General features: G+C 33.1%; 2 protein-coding genes across 7 annotated transcripts in view; one reads left to right on the top strand and one right to left on the bottom strand.

The window, feature by feature from the left end:
• The window catches only part of gish (casein kinase I gish), an 88769-nt gene extending 77165 nt beyond the window's left edge, over window positions 1-11604 (bottom strand). For 2 of the 4 annotated variants that reach the window (XM_065350766.1, XM_065350767.1), the window contains exon 1: window positions 11102-11604. In XM_065350766.1, coding sequence (XP_065206838.1) covers window positions 11102-11303 — 202 coding nt within the window. In that variant the 5' untranslated portion in view covers window positions 11304-11604. The remainder of the gene's footprint in view (window positions 1-11101) is intronic. The other 2 variants (XM_065350768.1, XM_065350769.1) reach the window with 1 other exon arrangement.
• Window positions 11605-11809: 205 nt separating this feature from the next.
• Window positions 11810-14496, top strand: LOC135836137 (uncharacterized). Of its 3 annotated transcripts, none has more exons than XM_065350772.1 (5): window positions 11810-12166; window positions 12273-12359; window positions 12480-12680; window positions 13552-13671; window positions 13980-14496. In XM_065350772.1, the coding sequence occupies exons 1-5, from the start codon at window positions 12143-12145 to the stop codon at window positions 14430-14432; spliced, it is 885 nt and encodes a 294-aa protein (XP_065206844.1). In that variant the 5' UTR covers window positions 11810-12142; the 3' UTR covers window positions 14433-14496. The 3 variants fall into 3 exon arrangements, with proteins under 3 accessions (XP_065206844.1, XP_065206846.1, XP_065206843.1); XM_065350771.1 differs by having other exon boundaries at window positions 11811-12166; window positions 12273-12410; XM_065350774.1 differs by lacking the exon at window positions 12273-12359.
• The last annotated feature ends 268 nt before the right edge of the window (window positions 14497-14764 follow it).

Consider the following 14764-nt stretch of genomic DNA (forward strand, 5'->3'; position numbering starts at 1 on the left):
ACAAAACATGAGATATTTTATCTCAATGAGCTTAAATTCATTTCTAAAATTTTATTAAAATTTGATTTGAGAGCTAATTTCTGAAATTCAATTGTCACATTCTCGTATTGGAAGAAATTCGATCAGACGTCGCGTATTGTAATTTTGAATTCATATAGGTACATCTTTGAATGAACGAGAGACGGTGTGCTTATTATTTAAAAGCAAAGTATGCCAAGTATCGAGTGAAACTTCAAAAGCATCGAATATTCGTATCGAAATTGGAAATTATAGACGAAGAGTGTGCGTAAACTTTTCCCAGTATGACGCATTAAACTTTAAAGACTGATGGCGTGGCGTGTAATCGAAAGTATATTTCTCATGTACATGTAAGTTCAGTTCCTCTTTCTATAAGCCATTTACTCAACTGTGTATTGACCTACATATTAAGCTGTTCTGATAACTTGGAATGTTCCAAAAGAGGGAGAAAAAACGTCATTTTGAAAATTCCGTCCATCGATAAAGTTCGCTACAGGGATTTTGAAATTCGTATGCATCGTTCGTTGTCACTCAATAAAGTATTTTTTTTTTTTTTTTTCTCCACTGTAGTCAAGTTCTGTGAAAGTTTCCAATGTTGGCGATAATGACAAATAGACTACGATTTGGAAATTTTATCCAAATGGGATTGAATCCCGACAAAAGAGAAGTTTTTTTGTTAGAAAATGCGAGTAGGTAGTTTTCGAAGAGGCGTGAAAATTACCTGAAGAGGGTTTTTATTCTTTCAAAGCAGATGAGCTTGAAAGTCAGAACTGTTCGCTGAAATTTTTTTAGAAATCGGGAAGGTAGAAGGTGCAATAAGTTTGAAAATGATATTCTACTTGATATTTAGCTCATTCTCAAATGCTTAAAAATTAAAGTTAGAAATTATCACTTCTAGTTTTAATTCCTGATCAGAGGTTTCCTTTCGATTTCACCAATTTTAATTTTGAAAGCTGAAATCTAAATTCTGTTTTGGTCACTCGTGAAAAAAATGATTACCTACAATGAATAAAATTTCAAATTATCGAGCTTGTTTGAGATATTTACAATTTCAAAAATTTTCCATTATTTAAAATTGTGTTTGCCTTTAGAGTAAATTTACTGATCCCGGGCTCGTTTAATTTTGTGAAAAGGCAATTTCGTCGAAAACCTTTTCTTCTTTTAGCTAGAAAATTTCCAACATGCAGAATTTACGTCCAAAGAATTTTCAAAACCTCGCTCATCAAATTTCCCCGCAAGAAGCATCATTAATACGAAAGCTTTTGCTGTTTGTATCCGGCAATATTCTGCGAGTATAACCTCAAGTCAACAACACCTTCCACCGCAACCATCCTATATTGTGTCATGTACAATATTTTATTTCAAAGGCCAGTTTTGTAAAATTTTGACGAAAAGCCGCGAGAAAGTCGTGGTTGTTGTTCCGAGAGAAGCATTCGAGCGTATCTAAAATTTACGCTTATTTTTTCAAAGAATACGATACAGTTTCAGCAAAAATGTTTTTTTTTTTCCTCTCTTCCTTTAGGTCTTTTGGGTGAAATGGGAAAAAATAATTCGTATTTTTATCATGTTCATCCGTTTAAGAGCCAAAAAAAAAGGATATAGGTGGGTGTATCAGCAAAAATTCAACGAAATAACGATACGTCGACAATTTTTAAGGTACAATTATACACGGTATCGTGTTTGAGGTTGGTTTGGTCTGCGACCTGCGAGCTTGCGATGTTTCCATGTGTACAGGAATAGGTTTAGGTGTAGCGTGTGTAATGTGTATAGTGTACCTTTAGAATGAGGTGTATTTCTATATGTACAAATACATACATAGGTATACGAATAAGTAAGAGAATTCGGCTGACGGAATAACATGTTTATTATTCCAGTCACCACGGCTATACTCGGTATAATTTGGTATTCCGGAATATCTTCTGCTAATACCGTCGAGCAGCGAGGTTTTTTTTTCGCCCTGTGTTCGAAGCACGGTGCTGAAAATCGACGAGCATTTGCGCGAAATATTTGCTCATCATTATTATCTGCTACCATATTACTGTTCAGTGTTCAGCTTCTGAAATATATTTGTATTTGTAGTATCTCTACTAGCTCCTATGCGAGATGGTGATGAAAATAGCTTCTGGTATAGTTTACTGGCGCGTTGCTCGTTTAATTTCATTCGATTGATTTACGTGTATAGATATGCCGGATATTGTGGTTAAAACATTGTTACGATGGATTTTCTCATAGTAGTTATGAAATTTTAGAACGCGAATTTAACCATTTCAGGCCTATTATGTTGGGTTATTTAGATCTGGATGCGAGAAATATTGTAATACCGAGATGAGTTAATGGAAGTGGATGTGTTTCGTCGCCTGGAGCGAAATTAAAATTTCAAATTATCCGGCCATAGATGATTTCGGTTTGGAAATTTATTGAAAAATAAGTGCCGAGCATCGCGTATAACGAAATTTATTAATTTTTCCACAGTGCATGGGGTTTTGAATTTGATTAAAAACAGATTTGTTATAAACGAACAAGGAAATAAGTATACGTCTTTACTCGCGAATTTGTATAACTTGCTATAGTACTCAGAATTTTCTTGGATAAGCACAGGAACGAGTGGAAAAATTGTGTACTAGCTCGCCTGGTTTACTTCAAAATCGAGTATTTGTTAATTTTTTTGTAAAAGCTACGCGGAACTTTTAAGAATTTAACTATTCTCGATAAAAAATTATTCGGAGTGCTAATGACTAAGTTGCTCGATAACTTGCGAGAAACGTCATTGTATGCGTTTTATTATCTATTTTTTATTTTGGTGACGTCAACGACGTTGTTAAAAAAATGCAAAAATATATGTTGAATGTGTACCTGGTTCAATTTGAATATCCTAACTCAGATTTTGAAATAAACCATTAGAAGCTGATCTTCGTAGTCCATAAAAACTTTTTAGTAAAATTTTTAGCCTCCTTCGCTCGTTCACTAATAACCTCTACAATGAAGTAGGAAATTTTTTTTTCGTAGAAAATTTTCATTTTTGTCAACTTTTAATCAAGTTTTTCGAACTTCAACGAGCGATAAACAATAATACTTGTCCAAAGATCATTCTTGGAATTTTTCCCTTCAGTTTTTATAAACGTTCCTTCACTTGGAATGAATTTTTAGAGGTTTAAACCCCCACTATTGGCATGTTAGATCAAACCACGAAAAAAGCTGCGATACTGGAAAAAAAATCCAACACCATTATTTGGAAAATGGTATTATGTATTTCCTTGGCTCATCATTGATTACCATAGAGATTTTGAATAAATTAATAAATCATTCAATTCTCAAAATAAGATAAAACTGATGAAATAAAATGTCAAAGAAAGTTCAACAAACTGTAGTCATTTTTCGTAAAAAATCAAGAGAATTTTTCATTCAAACGGAAAAAATGATACTTTCAATAGAAAATGACAACTTTTAGTGAAGAAAATGTGACAATTTTTAGTGAAGAAAGTCACAATTTTCGGTAAAAAATTACCATAAATTTTTAGTAAAAATTTGTTAATTATTGGTAAACAAAATACGGCTATTTTAGTGGGGAAAAATATGTGGTTTTTTTTTGGTTTAAAAAATGACGATTTTTGGTGAAGAGAACAATTTTTGTAAAAAAAAAAAAAACAACTTTGTTGGTGAAGAAGTGTTGTTTTTTAATAGTTTGGGAAATAAAAGATGACAATTTTTCGTGAAAATGACAATAAACAAACTTTAAGTAAAAAAAAAATGAAATTTTCAGAGAACAAAATGCGGTCCTTTTTAGTAAAAAATGAAATTTTCCATTTCAGTAAGAACTGAGAAATGACGATATTTTACTAATTCTGCAATTTTTAGCACTTTTGCCGAATTATTCTTATAATTTTCATTTTCAGAATTCAAGATTTACATTTAAATTGAAGAATTAAAAACTGAATCAATTTCATTCAGTGTGTTTATGACTTTTTTGAATTATTTTCTGAAATTTTTTTTACGAACCTACATATTTTTACATGACTTGTATGGTCTATTTGCCACTCTGCAATTGGTGACTATTTTGAGTCGTCCTGGAGCCTCCTACAAATTTTTTGAATTCTCTAGCTATGAAAAAAATCGCCTAAAACATCTCAACTAATTCAAGCCCAAAATTTCAAAATCCCTTTCCACATGTCAAGTTCAAAAAAAAAAAAAATGTTTCTCCGTTTTCAAAATCACTTCCTGCCATTTCAGATCCGGAATTTTTTAAATCCAAAATTTTCTCGATCGATTTTTTTTTTTTATAAAGTGCGATAAAACATTTTCCAATTTTTTTCAACAAAAAATAAGCCACATTTAATTTTTCAAAAATTTGCAAAAAATTTGAAAAATCTCATTTATTTATTGAAACGTGATTACATGGTGCAATTTTGGACACTTTTTGGATTTTTCTTTCGACATTTCAAAAACTTTTCGGTCACTTCGGATAACTTTCTTGTGAGGTAAATGTAAAACAATTTTTTGTGTGGAGTGAGGGGGGCTGAGATGATATTCACTAGGGAACCCCCTTCTACCTACTTTTTTCTACAAAGATGACCACCTCAAAATTGAAAAGGTGATTCTTTGACTGTTCTCAACAACAACAGGAAAGTTTATTCTTGGATAAAACTTCCACTAGAAAAACTATGAGGGTCCTGGTCCTCCTGGTGGTCGAGTTTGAACTGAAGATCAGAGAGATTAAGGGACATTGAGACAATTTGAGGGTGTATCACGATAAAAAATTTGTTTTCGTTTCGATTCCTGCAAAGACCAATCAAAATTCCCCATCGACTTGAAAATTGGTTCACAAGCGTTAGTATAGCTTCATTAGAATCTGATGTGCAGGGGATGATCTCTAGAGCTGTATTGCTACACCTCGTACATACGAATAAGTGAAAACATACGTAGATATTGGAATATTACTCGATACTGGAGCGATACAAAGCCAACATTTCAAATCACATCGAATTAAATCAACCTGTTGGTAAATTTGCACGACGAATTCACCTTGAAAGGTACAGTGAAATTTCAATTTTCGCGTCGCCTCGTACAAATCGTGCGTGAAGTTAACCCTCGGGGTTTATGTTAATTTTCTCTGTTGCCCAAGTTGGAGTATACGTATACGTACTCGTACTATAATAACAGCACATACACGACGTATAAGTAAGCAGCGTAGCATCTCGGTCTGGGTAAATCCTAAAATATAACATTAATTCGTCAAAATCGCGAGTTTTAATTTTTCAACACCCTTCGCCGAGATTTCTGGCTTTCGTTGTACGAGTAGCTTCTAATACGATGAAAAATTACTTCTCAGCGCGTTAAAACGAAATACACACAATACAAGAACGAAGATGTATGTACCAGTTGAAAATATACGAGTACAAGCAGCGTGCTTTCGTCTAACAATTATAAAAGTCGACGAGAAAAATACACCCTACTACATAAGAAGAACTTTTCAAACGTACGGAGCAGAGAAAAGATACGATATGAGAGAATTAAAACGCAACTGGTATAACAGATAGAGAGAAAGAGAGAGCGTCGCCTCGCTGCGAAATATGGCGCCGGCTCCGATATAAAATAATTAATACCGTATAAATTAATTGAAAACTTTTTCAACCATCTTGGCGCGACTTGCAACTTTTAAGAAGAAATATTGATTTTCAAAAAACGTCGTCGCCTTTGTCGTTATTCGATACAGAGCTTCGTATTCCCATTTACCAGTCAACAAGGTGCAGAGGTATGTGTAGGTGTTGGTATATATGAAATATCGTAGCATCATCGTATCGCCAGTTTTTATCAATAAATACCAATACCGGCGAAATTTTCCGCATTGTCGACACATCAGAGAACCCAACAGCACGTCACAATTTTATTAAAAGATGAGGAAAAAATGGTCAGAATTTGTAAATACGACACGAGTACGTATACGTAATTTGAAACGAATTCGCAAAAGTAATAAGTTCGCTTAACTATTTATCTACGTTTCAACTTTGTCTTCGCAATGTAAATAAACTGATAAGCTGGCGAATTCTATCCAATACAGGTTGGTTTCGCCTCATTGAAACTCCAAGTGTATACAAATAACTTTTTCCAAGTATATTCGAGTAAGTATACTACTAATGCGATCGAGTATTTCGATATTACTTAATTAAAACAAACCGCTATGGTAATTTTTAAACCTCGAATTGTAATCGTATTATTTATAATACACAGGCTTCGTATAGTATGGTACATATAAATACAAATCTCATCATCGAATGTTTTCCACGCTAAATCGAAATCAAGGCCGAGACTCGTTATACTCGCAATTTCTATACATTGCAATTGCATACTTCTTAAACACAATGAAAATAAAAATGAATTAAAAATACCTAATGTAGAGAGGTGCATCTATCGCTTGCCCCAAAATGATCAAATCAAAAAATGCAATTTGGCCGAAAGAAATACACGCAGCGATACAGGACAAAAGAGCTAGCATGTCTGCCAAAGAAATACAACAGGTGGAAATTCCAATCAAAGATGATGAAATTGCATGAGATAGGTTTGCAAAGTGAATTTTGTACTTCGATCCGTCAGTATCTTTGAAAATGAGGAGCTATATTTTTCTTCAATACATTCACAAAAATAATGAAAATGCAATGAAAAATTAAACAACAATGGTGGACGTTTTCGAACCACAAATGTTTTTTATTATTTGGATTTTACACAAACAAGAATAAGGATTTCAAATCAAAAAAATTACCTTCCTTCTACCATATCTCTAAAATTTCAATGAAATGTCACGATAATCTTTTCGAGAATTTCTATTCAAAATTTTTCATTTTGAAAAGAAAATGAGGAAATTGAATTGGACAATTCTATAAAAATGGTGGGGGGATTGCCAAGCCATTTGTATAGGACATTAGAATAAACTTCCGAGTTGAAAAAAACTTATTTTTCAATTTTATGTGTCACTTTTCAAAATTTATGAAATGTGGAGAAAGTGGATTTTTTTCATTTACATAAGAAAAATGTTTGTTACACCTGAAAACAATAAGAGATGTGTTCAACGTTTGAAAATTAATGATTTTTTAAAAGGGGAGATATTTTTCTATGTGCCTAAAGGAAATGAAACAAAAAATGTCTCGCACCAAATTCAAAATAGATTAATTCTTGTTTTTTGGAGAATTATAACGCAACTTACAAGGTATGCTTTTTCAAAAAATTACTTTCAAAAGCTTTAAAACTATTATTTGAGCAGGATGGTTTGATGACATTTCATCACATTTCAATGTTTGAATGATTTTTTTCGAGATGACGATTCTACTAATTTAAAAAAAAAATTAAAATCACCGAACAAAAATAGGCTAGGCTATTGTAGAATTTCTTCGGAAGCTACAAATTCATCCAGAGCAATATTTTTCGCCTCTAAATCATTGATCAAAATTTTTATTTATAACAGCAAAAATATTCAAAATAGGAAATTCAAAATAAATGAATTAATTGAAAAAAATTGAAAATACGAGTCAGAGATCTACTCGGTTCTTTTGTGTCGAACTTTCAATTTTGTCAGACTGAAAAAAAACTTGGAAAAAATTCCGTCGAGTTCTTGAAATTACGTAGGCCTTTATGTCAGATCTCTATAATTCAACTTTCAAGAAAAAAACACATTCATGATTAAAAAGCTCCCTTTCCGGAGAGGCTTTACATTCATTCACAGGGTGTCCATAAAATTTGCAAAATTGAATTTCTTGACTTTTTCCGGGATCGAACCCATTGAATTAATTCATCGTCGTCGTGGTCGCTTCAGTTCTCCTTTACCTACAGAAGATTGCAGGTAAATATCGTGTTTGACAATATTCTAAGATTTTTAGAAAAATTCGTATAGTTTTTTTTGTTACTTTTCTAGCTGCTTAACAAAACGTCGATGTTTTCTAAAATTTTTCGACTTGGTAGACCCTCTTCTCGCATGAGGCCTGGGTAAAGAAAGCTATGTTCATTTTTTTCATATCACATGACCACTAAAATAGATTAAAATCTGGGGTAATTTTTTCCAAAAAATGTGAAAAAGAGCCAAAAATTGATTCAACTTGTAAAGGTAGAATAAGCTACATCAGAATCTATAGAATTTTCTTCCCTGGTAACTTTCTGTAAAGCAGAAGAAGGCAGTACGAGTGAGTGTAATAATTCAGAAAATTTATAGGAAGCATTACCAATAAAAACCACCACAACTACCACCTAAAAAAATTCCCTAACGACTCATCATTATCAATATTTCTCTTCAATTTTGAATGGGAGGGTTACCTAAATCGAATCTTTATTATTCAAAGCATTATAACATTAAAAAAAGCAAAACATCTCGTAATTTCTTTCGAAAAAATTCAAACTATTATTTCGCAACTTGAAGATCTTCTTATCTCTCGAACCATTCTCATCTTCTCGCGAATTTTTCCCACCGAACGTTAATAAAACCATGTACGACTCTCTAATCAACGTATTAATGTTAACACAGAACCTAAGATTAGATAAAACTGAACACAGCAGCGGAGCTAATTTCATTAATTTACACCTCTATAACATACTACATACATATAATAACTCGATCATGTCCAACATTTTTATGGAGATATTATTTTACGTTCTTAATGTGCCTATCCTGTTAACCCCATTTGACTGAAATTCAATAAAAACTTTATCGTTTTAATTTTCGTCGTTATAATGCCATAAAGGTCGACTATATCCTTTATACGTATACGTAATTCCCAAAATACCTGCGTTGAAATTATCCAAACGTTCTTACGAGTAACAACATCCGCACACAGTCCTCGGTCTTCTCGGTTATTAATAATAAGCTAATTTCTAACCAGCGAAATTTTCATCTCTCAGAATGAAACTTTTACATAAAAATTTCGACGACTTTTTTCCAAGTTGGGCCATTTTAGGGTTATTTTACGAGCATGCTCATCTTGGGGTGAATAAATTTCCGGGTAATTATGTAATATCTTAATTGAAAATGAATTATGGAAATGATTTTGTAATTCGTTTATAGACTCGTTCGAAATGGTAAAAAAAAAAAAATAACAAGATGGAAAAGTCACCGATTTTACGGCATTTCAGAATGTCTACTTTTAATAACGAAATACCAATAAAGGGGTGCTTTTCAGAAAATCGTCGGTATTTACGTATAGAAACGAAATTCTAGGGGTTCAAGTCGATACCATAAAATTCTAAATTCATACTAAGGAAATTTTTTCATAATTTCAACGATGAATTTCGAATAATATTTCCAATGCAGTTGGATTAACCCAGTAGGTATTACGAATAACGTGAATGGTATGCAACATCGTTGTAATCTGAAGGAGAGAGGGGGTAGGAGGGTCAAATACAATTCAACAGTACCTATGTACTCTCATCGTACACCGGAAAGAAAGTTTATCGTGATTCGTACAAGTACATGTAAATTTTTCATTTTTTTTTTTTTTCATCAAGTACACTCAACTAAGCCAACGTTTTTACATATTATTTCAACTGAAATGAGTCATTTTTGGTAGTCTAGTTACTTGCTTTTATTACATACTAGAAATCACATGTAATAACTCGTTGATAATTTTCTGACGTAGGGACCAATATAATTTTTTTAAAAATAAAAAACGCCAACTCGACAAAGTTATTTAGCATTTTTAGCTATTCAAATCACTGAATTAAATCTTCCCTTACGAAACCTTTTTCAGATATTTCAAATAACGATGACGAGAACCTAACGTAACCGTAAAATTTCACGACTATCTATTCGAATAAATTTCCAATACAAAGCTCGCTTGCATTTTTTTTTTATCAATTTCAGGACTGCGAAGCGAAACGTACGTGATTTTAGTCTTATCAGTTATCAGTAATCAGAAAAATAAAACATCCTTACACGAGGCTTTTCGTTTTCAGGGAACAGCTTACAATACTGATTTATTTTCGTGAGCTACCAAGTTGACAAAGTTATACGGATTATTTTTCTTCACTGAGCCTTGATCACTTCCGGTAAACAAACATTATCTCCTGGTTTATTCATTCGGGTTTAGTTGTCGATAAGGTTTGAAGCAACTTATTACAAGAAGGTAAACTTTGCGAAGAGAGCAAGCATCAGCGTGGCATGAAAAATGAAAACGACTAAGATATTTTACCAAACGTGTGAAATTTTCAAATCAACTGACTACTGTTTGAAAGAAAACCCAATACGAGGTATAATTAGTACCGAAATATTTATTCAAACGTGTAAATTTCAATTAACATCGACGACCTGACAGTTTATTTTTTCAGTTCGGTTACATTTGTTCAAATATAACCATTGTGCATGTAAAATGATTGATTAAAATGAGTCAGCCACGATACTCGAAACTTTTGTTGCAATTTTCAGAACCTCCGATTAATATGATTCGCGTGCAATTCATTAATCATGGAAAATACCTCAGCCTTGAGCTTGGCACATGAACTGATATCTGATAGAGGTATCTTCCACATTATCCATGGCTATGAGGTTCAGGTTATCACCTAAACTGTGAATAGGTAATGTCGAAAGAGAGGCGTCAAAGCGTAACGATCTTCCTATGTACATAGGGAATTTCTGGCATAGATCAACTGGAGCAAAAAGAAACGAAACATGAATTTACAAAACAGAATAGACCGACAGAAGTGCAAAATCAGATAAAAATCACGAATCATGGTCGACAAATGACAATTGTTGCTCGGGTAACGGGAACTTACAAAATTCACTCATCGATTTCGAGCAATATCCGTCGATAAAGTAGCGGTACTATAGGAGCGAATTAATCATGCCACCCAGATGAACCGAATGGTTTTCGGTGGTAAATTGACGACAAGAGATACACGTAGGTAATCGTATGAGGAATACAAATCAGGCCTATAGCATTATATTTATGAGGAATCCTGGTTCGAGTTTCAATTTAGGTAAATGTACTCGAACTTCGAATTTTTTTTCAAACGATCGACTTTCGGTACTTGGGACGAGGTTGTCGGTACGCTGCGAGGAGAAAACAACACAATAAAAAACGGTCGGTTCCGGTTACAAGTGAATTCGACTTACCCAGCCTTAACTCTCCAAAATTTCCGCATCCTATTTTTTTGCCAACTCTGAAATTTGGTCCAACCATCAAGATTCCAGTGTTAGATGAAATACTGTGTCGGTGCATGCTGGTTTTTGTGGTCGATGCGTTCCCCGTTTTAGATAATCTTTTTCCAGGTGTGTCTTCCCTAGTTTCCTCTCTTTCCTTGTCTCTTTTCTGCATTCTAAATTTCAATACATTTTATTACACCGAACGTAACACACAACAAAATCACCACTTAGCCCGGGTCTTAGGGCACAAAAGACCCTAGGCATACACATCGTTAATTTATCAAACAAAAATACACAACGACATAAATGAAAACGGCAACAAGATGAAACAACGACGCGAATATTATTTAATTAATACACACAATTTCATAGCAAAAACCAAGCTTAAAATTCGACTTAAAGGAACATTTACTCGCATCGACTCAACAATGAAAATTTTACTATTGCCATTTTTTATCTGGTGTCTTTCCGAAGGTCTTTCTTTTCGAATCAAGATCAGAAAATCACAGACTGTAGAGTGCAGCAATGAATAATCAGCATAGTACCCCACGGAGAGCTGTAGAGAGCAGCACTGGAATATTGTGATTTTAGCACTTCTATCGGAGGAAATTGAAAGCGAAATTTTTTTCTGGCTCCAATCAAGCAGGCCAAAAAAAAAATTTAGAAGGTTTCTCAAGTCATCAAGTGATAACAATTTATGAATTCACTATCAATAATAAAAAATTTTTAAATTTTATTTAATGATGGTATCTTTAGTAGCATAAGTTTTGTTCCATTATAAATTGTATATGTAAGGTTTGAGAGTATTTTCGACACAGTATTTTAAAAGGAACAGAACTGAGCATAATGTAATGAGCTATACTTGTATAATCTTTATGCTCCTTTGATATCAACCATTTACAAAATTTCATCATTTATTTTGAATTTATATCCATTACCATATTGTTCAGTTGAATTCAAGCTGCGTTCTTCCAACATCATCTGCCCGCGACCCCAAGCGTGTTGAATATAATGAATCGGCTTATTCGGATACCGGTACGTACATGTAATCAATCTTGCTCACTCAATTTCGGTCTTGCAGTTCGTAATGGATGCAAAATTGCAAAATGATTTGAAAAGCTGACAGATATTTTTCTTGCAGGGAGTCATCGAATGTTTGAAAATAGACACAGCTATGAAATCGCAACGAATCGCTAAATTTGCGTTCGATCACGCAAGTAGAAATAAGGTTAACATAATAAAATTAGGAGACGGTCTCTTCATGAAATCTTGTCGAAAAGTTGGTTTAATTTTTTCTCTTAGTACTTTTCAAATTTCACGTATACCTATTTCTCAATATTTTTTACAGATAAGCAAACTATACGGATTCGAAACGATGATCGCTGTCCATAAAAATGTCGCGAATCCAAATGCTTTTCTTTGCGCTGCCAAAATGTTGACTCATCGTGCTAGTCGATTATATTCGACATCTTCAGTCATTTTCTTTCGAAAGGAGATTCAGGATACTGATCCGAAAAATGACCCGAAAGAGGGTGGCGATGTTCAAAGTGTAAGTATTACTTATTCTGCTTATATCAATCAAATCCGTTTGAATTTTTTGGTAATGGTTTTCTTCTGTGTCTCTTTATTTTCTGGGTGTGAATGATTTGTGTTTTCATGAGCGGATGATTGTAAATTACATTAAAAATTCGAAGCAACTTTGTAGAGTACAAAATGTAATGAAGCTGTCTCTAGAGAATTGATTTTTTTTTTTTGTACACAGACAAACAGACGTTTATTGTCTACAATTCAATCTCGTAATCTCGCTACTTGAATGTTCGTCTTTTGCATGTTGAATCACTAATCAGCATTACGAGCTCTCAATGAACGAATGACAGTCGACTTCCAGGAAGAACCAAAACCGAACAAGCTGCAATGTAGCGTAAGAAATTTTTTTTACTCTATTCAATAAGTTTGTCTGCGTGTTAGCGTGGCACTCTATTTGCAAACTGTAGTTCGTCACTGCTTTCGTTCATTTATAATTGGGTTGTGTGTTGATTAACCTTTTTTTTAATATTTCTTTTACGAGATTGTATTCATCACTCAGTTCTTGAGCGATTGTTACAGTATTATCGAAATCGAATTCATCAATATCCATTATCCATATTTTTTTAAAAAAATAAGATCTTATCATGGTATAAGTTCAACAATAATATCGAAAATCGTGAAATTTTAATCAATTAAATTTTGAATGAATTTGAGAATCTTGAAAGAGCAGTTCTTAACCATACTAATTGTCTGATGCTTGATAGAACAAATTTTGCCGTGTTTTAACTCTGTCTTATTGTAAATTAATTTCTTAACGATCTATAGTTCTGTAGATGCTATGATTTCTTTTCTTACTATCCTGATAATAATTTTTCGTTGTTTGATGCATCCAGTTGAAGAAAAAGTTGGAACAAGTCACCATCGAGTATAAAGATAATATGCCATTCCTTCTTGGTTTTACCAAAGCACAGGGAATCCTAATGCCAGAAATTTTGGATCTTGATAATAAGTTGGTAAGTGCTAGGACGCAATACAGTTCTACTTTTGTGAATATTTTGTGATTATTTCCCAAACAGTATTGAAAAAATTTAATTCAAACGAATTAATTCTTCGCTTCCTTTACGAATGTAAAATCACTAATCACGTCATTCTTATTCGATAGGAAATTTTCTTGAATCATATATGAAATGAGAATAAATGGCTCATTTTTTTCGATCAACGATATAACTTGAATTTAATTTTGAGACTGATGAGTTCTCATTTCTATTTTCATCCCACACTTCGATTATGTGTTAATTTTAAATGTATGTTCTCTTTTCAGAATAAAGCTCGCAGATATGCATCTGTATTTGAATTTCTATTAGTGAGCCGTAAACTGCTGGAAATCATATCGAAATATGCGAAGGAATGTCCTGAAAACGAGGACTTTGCAGCTAAGCTACAAAAAAAGTCGCCTCAATTTGGTAACATAGATAGTTCAAGACTGGAGGGAAGTATACTCTTCCGCAGATTGCTATGGGCATTGGCAACACTAAATAAAACGAGCTCAAATCAAATAGAAAATCTACGAGGACTTCTCAACAACGACCCAGAGAAGTATGTGTGGTTTGCCAACCAAGGGCAACGTTTGCACGAATTTTTCTCTAATGATGTTTATGATGGGTGGCGTCTATTCAATGTTCAATATATTGATAAAAACTTAATTCCGGAGTACGTAAGGTTTTTATCAGAGGATCTCAGAGATGCGATGTTATTATTCTGGAAAACTCAATAATAAGTAGTTTCATACTATAAGTTCATATTATATATTTTTCACAATAAACTCATATTAATCAATATTTAGATGACTTGTGTGTGTTCATTTTTAATGAATTTGAAGGAGTAATAATATGCTTGAAAAAATACAAATAATTATAAGCTCAGCAGAAAATTGAGTCGCGACTACACAACGCGTAGAACTATGTATTTTCGTTCTGAAAATTGTAAGATTGATGACTCGAAAAATGTATCAAAAATGAAGGAATCAGCGTTTGCGCTAGATTACGTCAGAATGGAATGAAATGGTTCATATTTGTCCTAAAAATGGTGAAATTAATGAATCAAAAA

The sequence above is a fragment of the Planococcus citri genome, chromosome 2 (genome assembly GCF_950023065.1).
Source record: "Planococcus citri chromosome 2, ihPlaCitr1.1, whole genome shotgun sequence".
Taxonomy (NCBI): Eukaryota; Metazoa; Arthropoda; class Insecta; order Hemiptera; family Pseudococcidae; genus Planococcus; species Planococcus citri.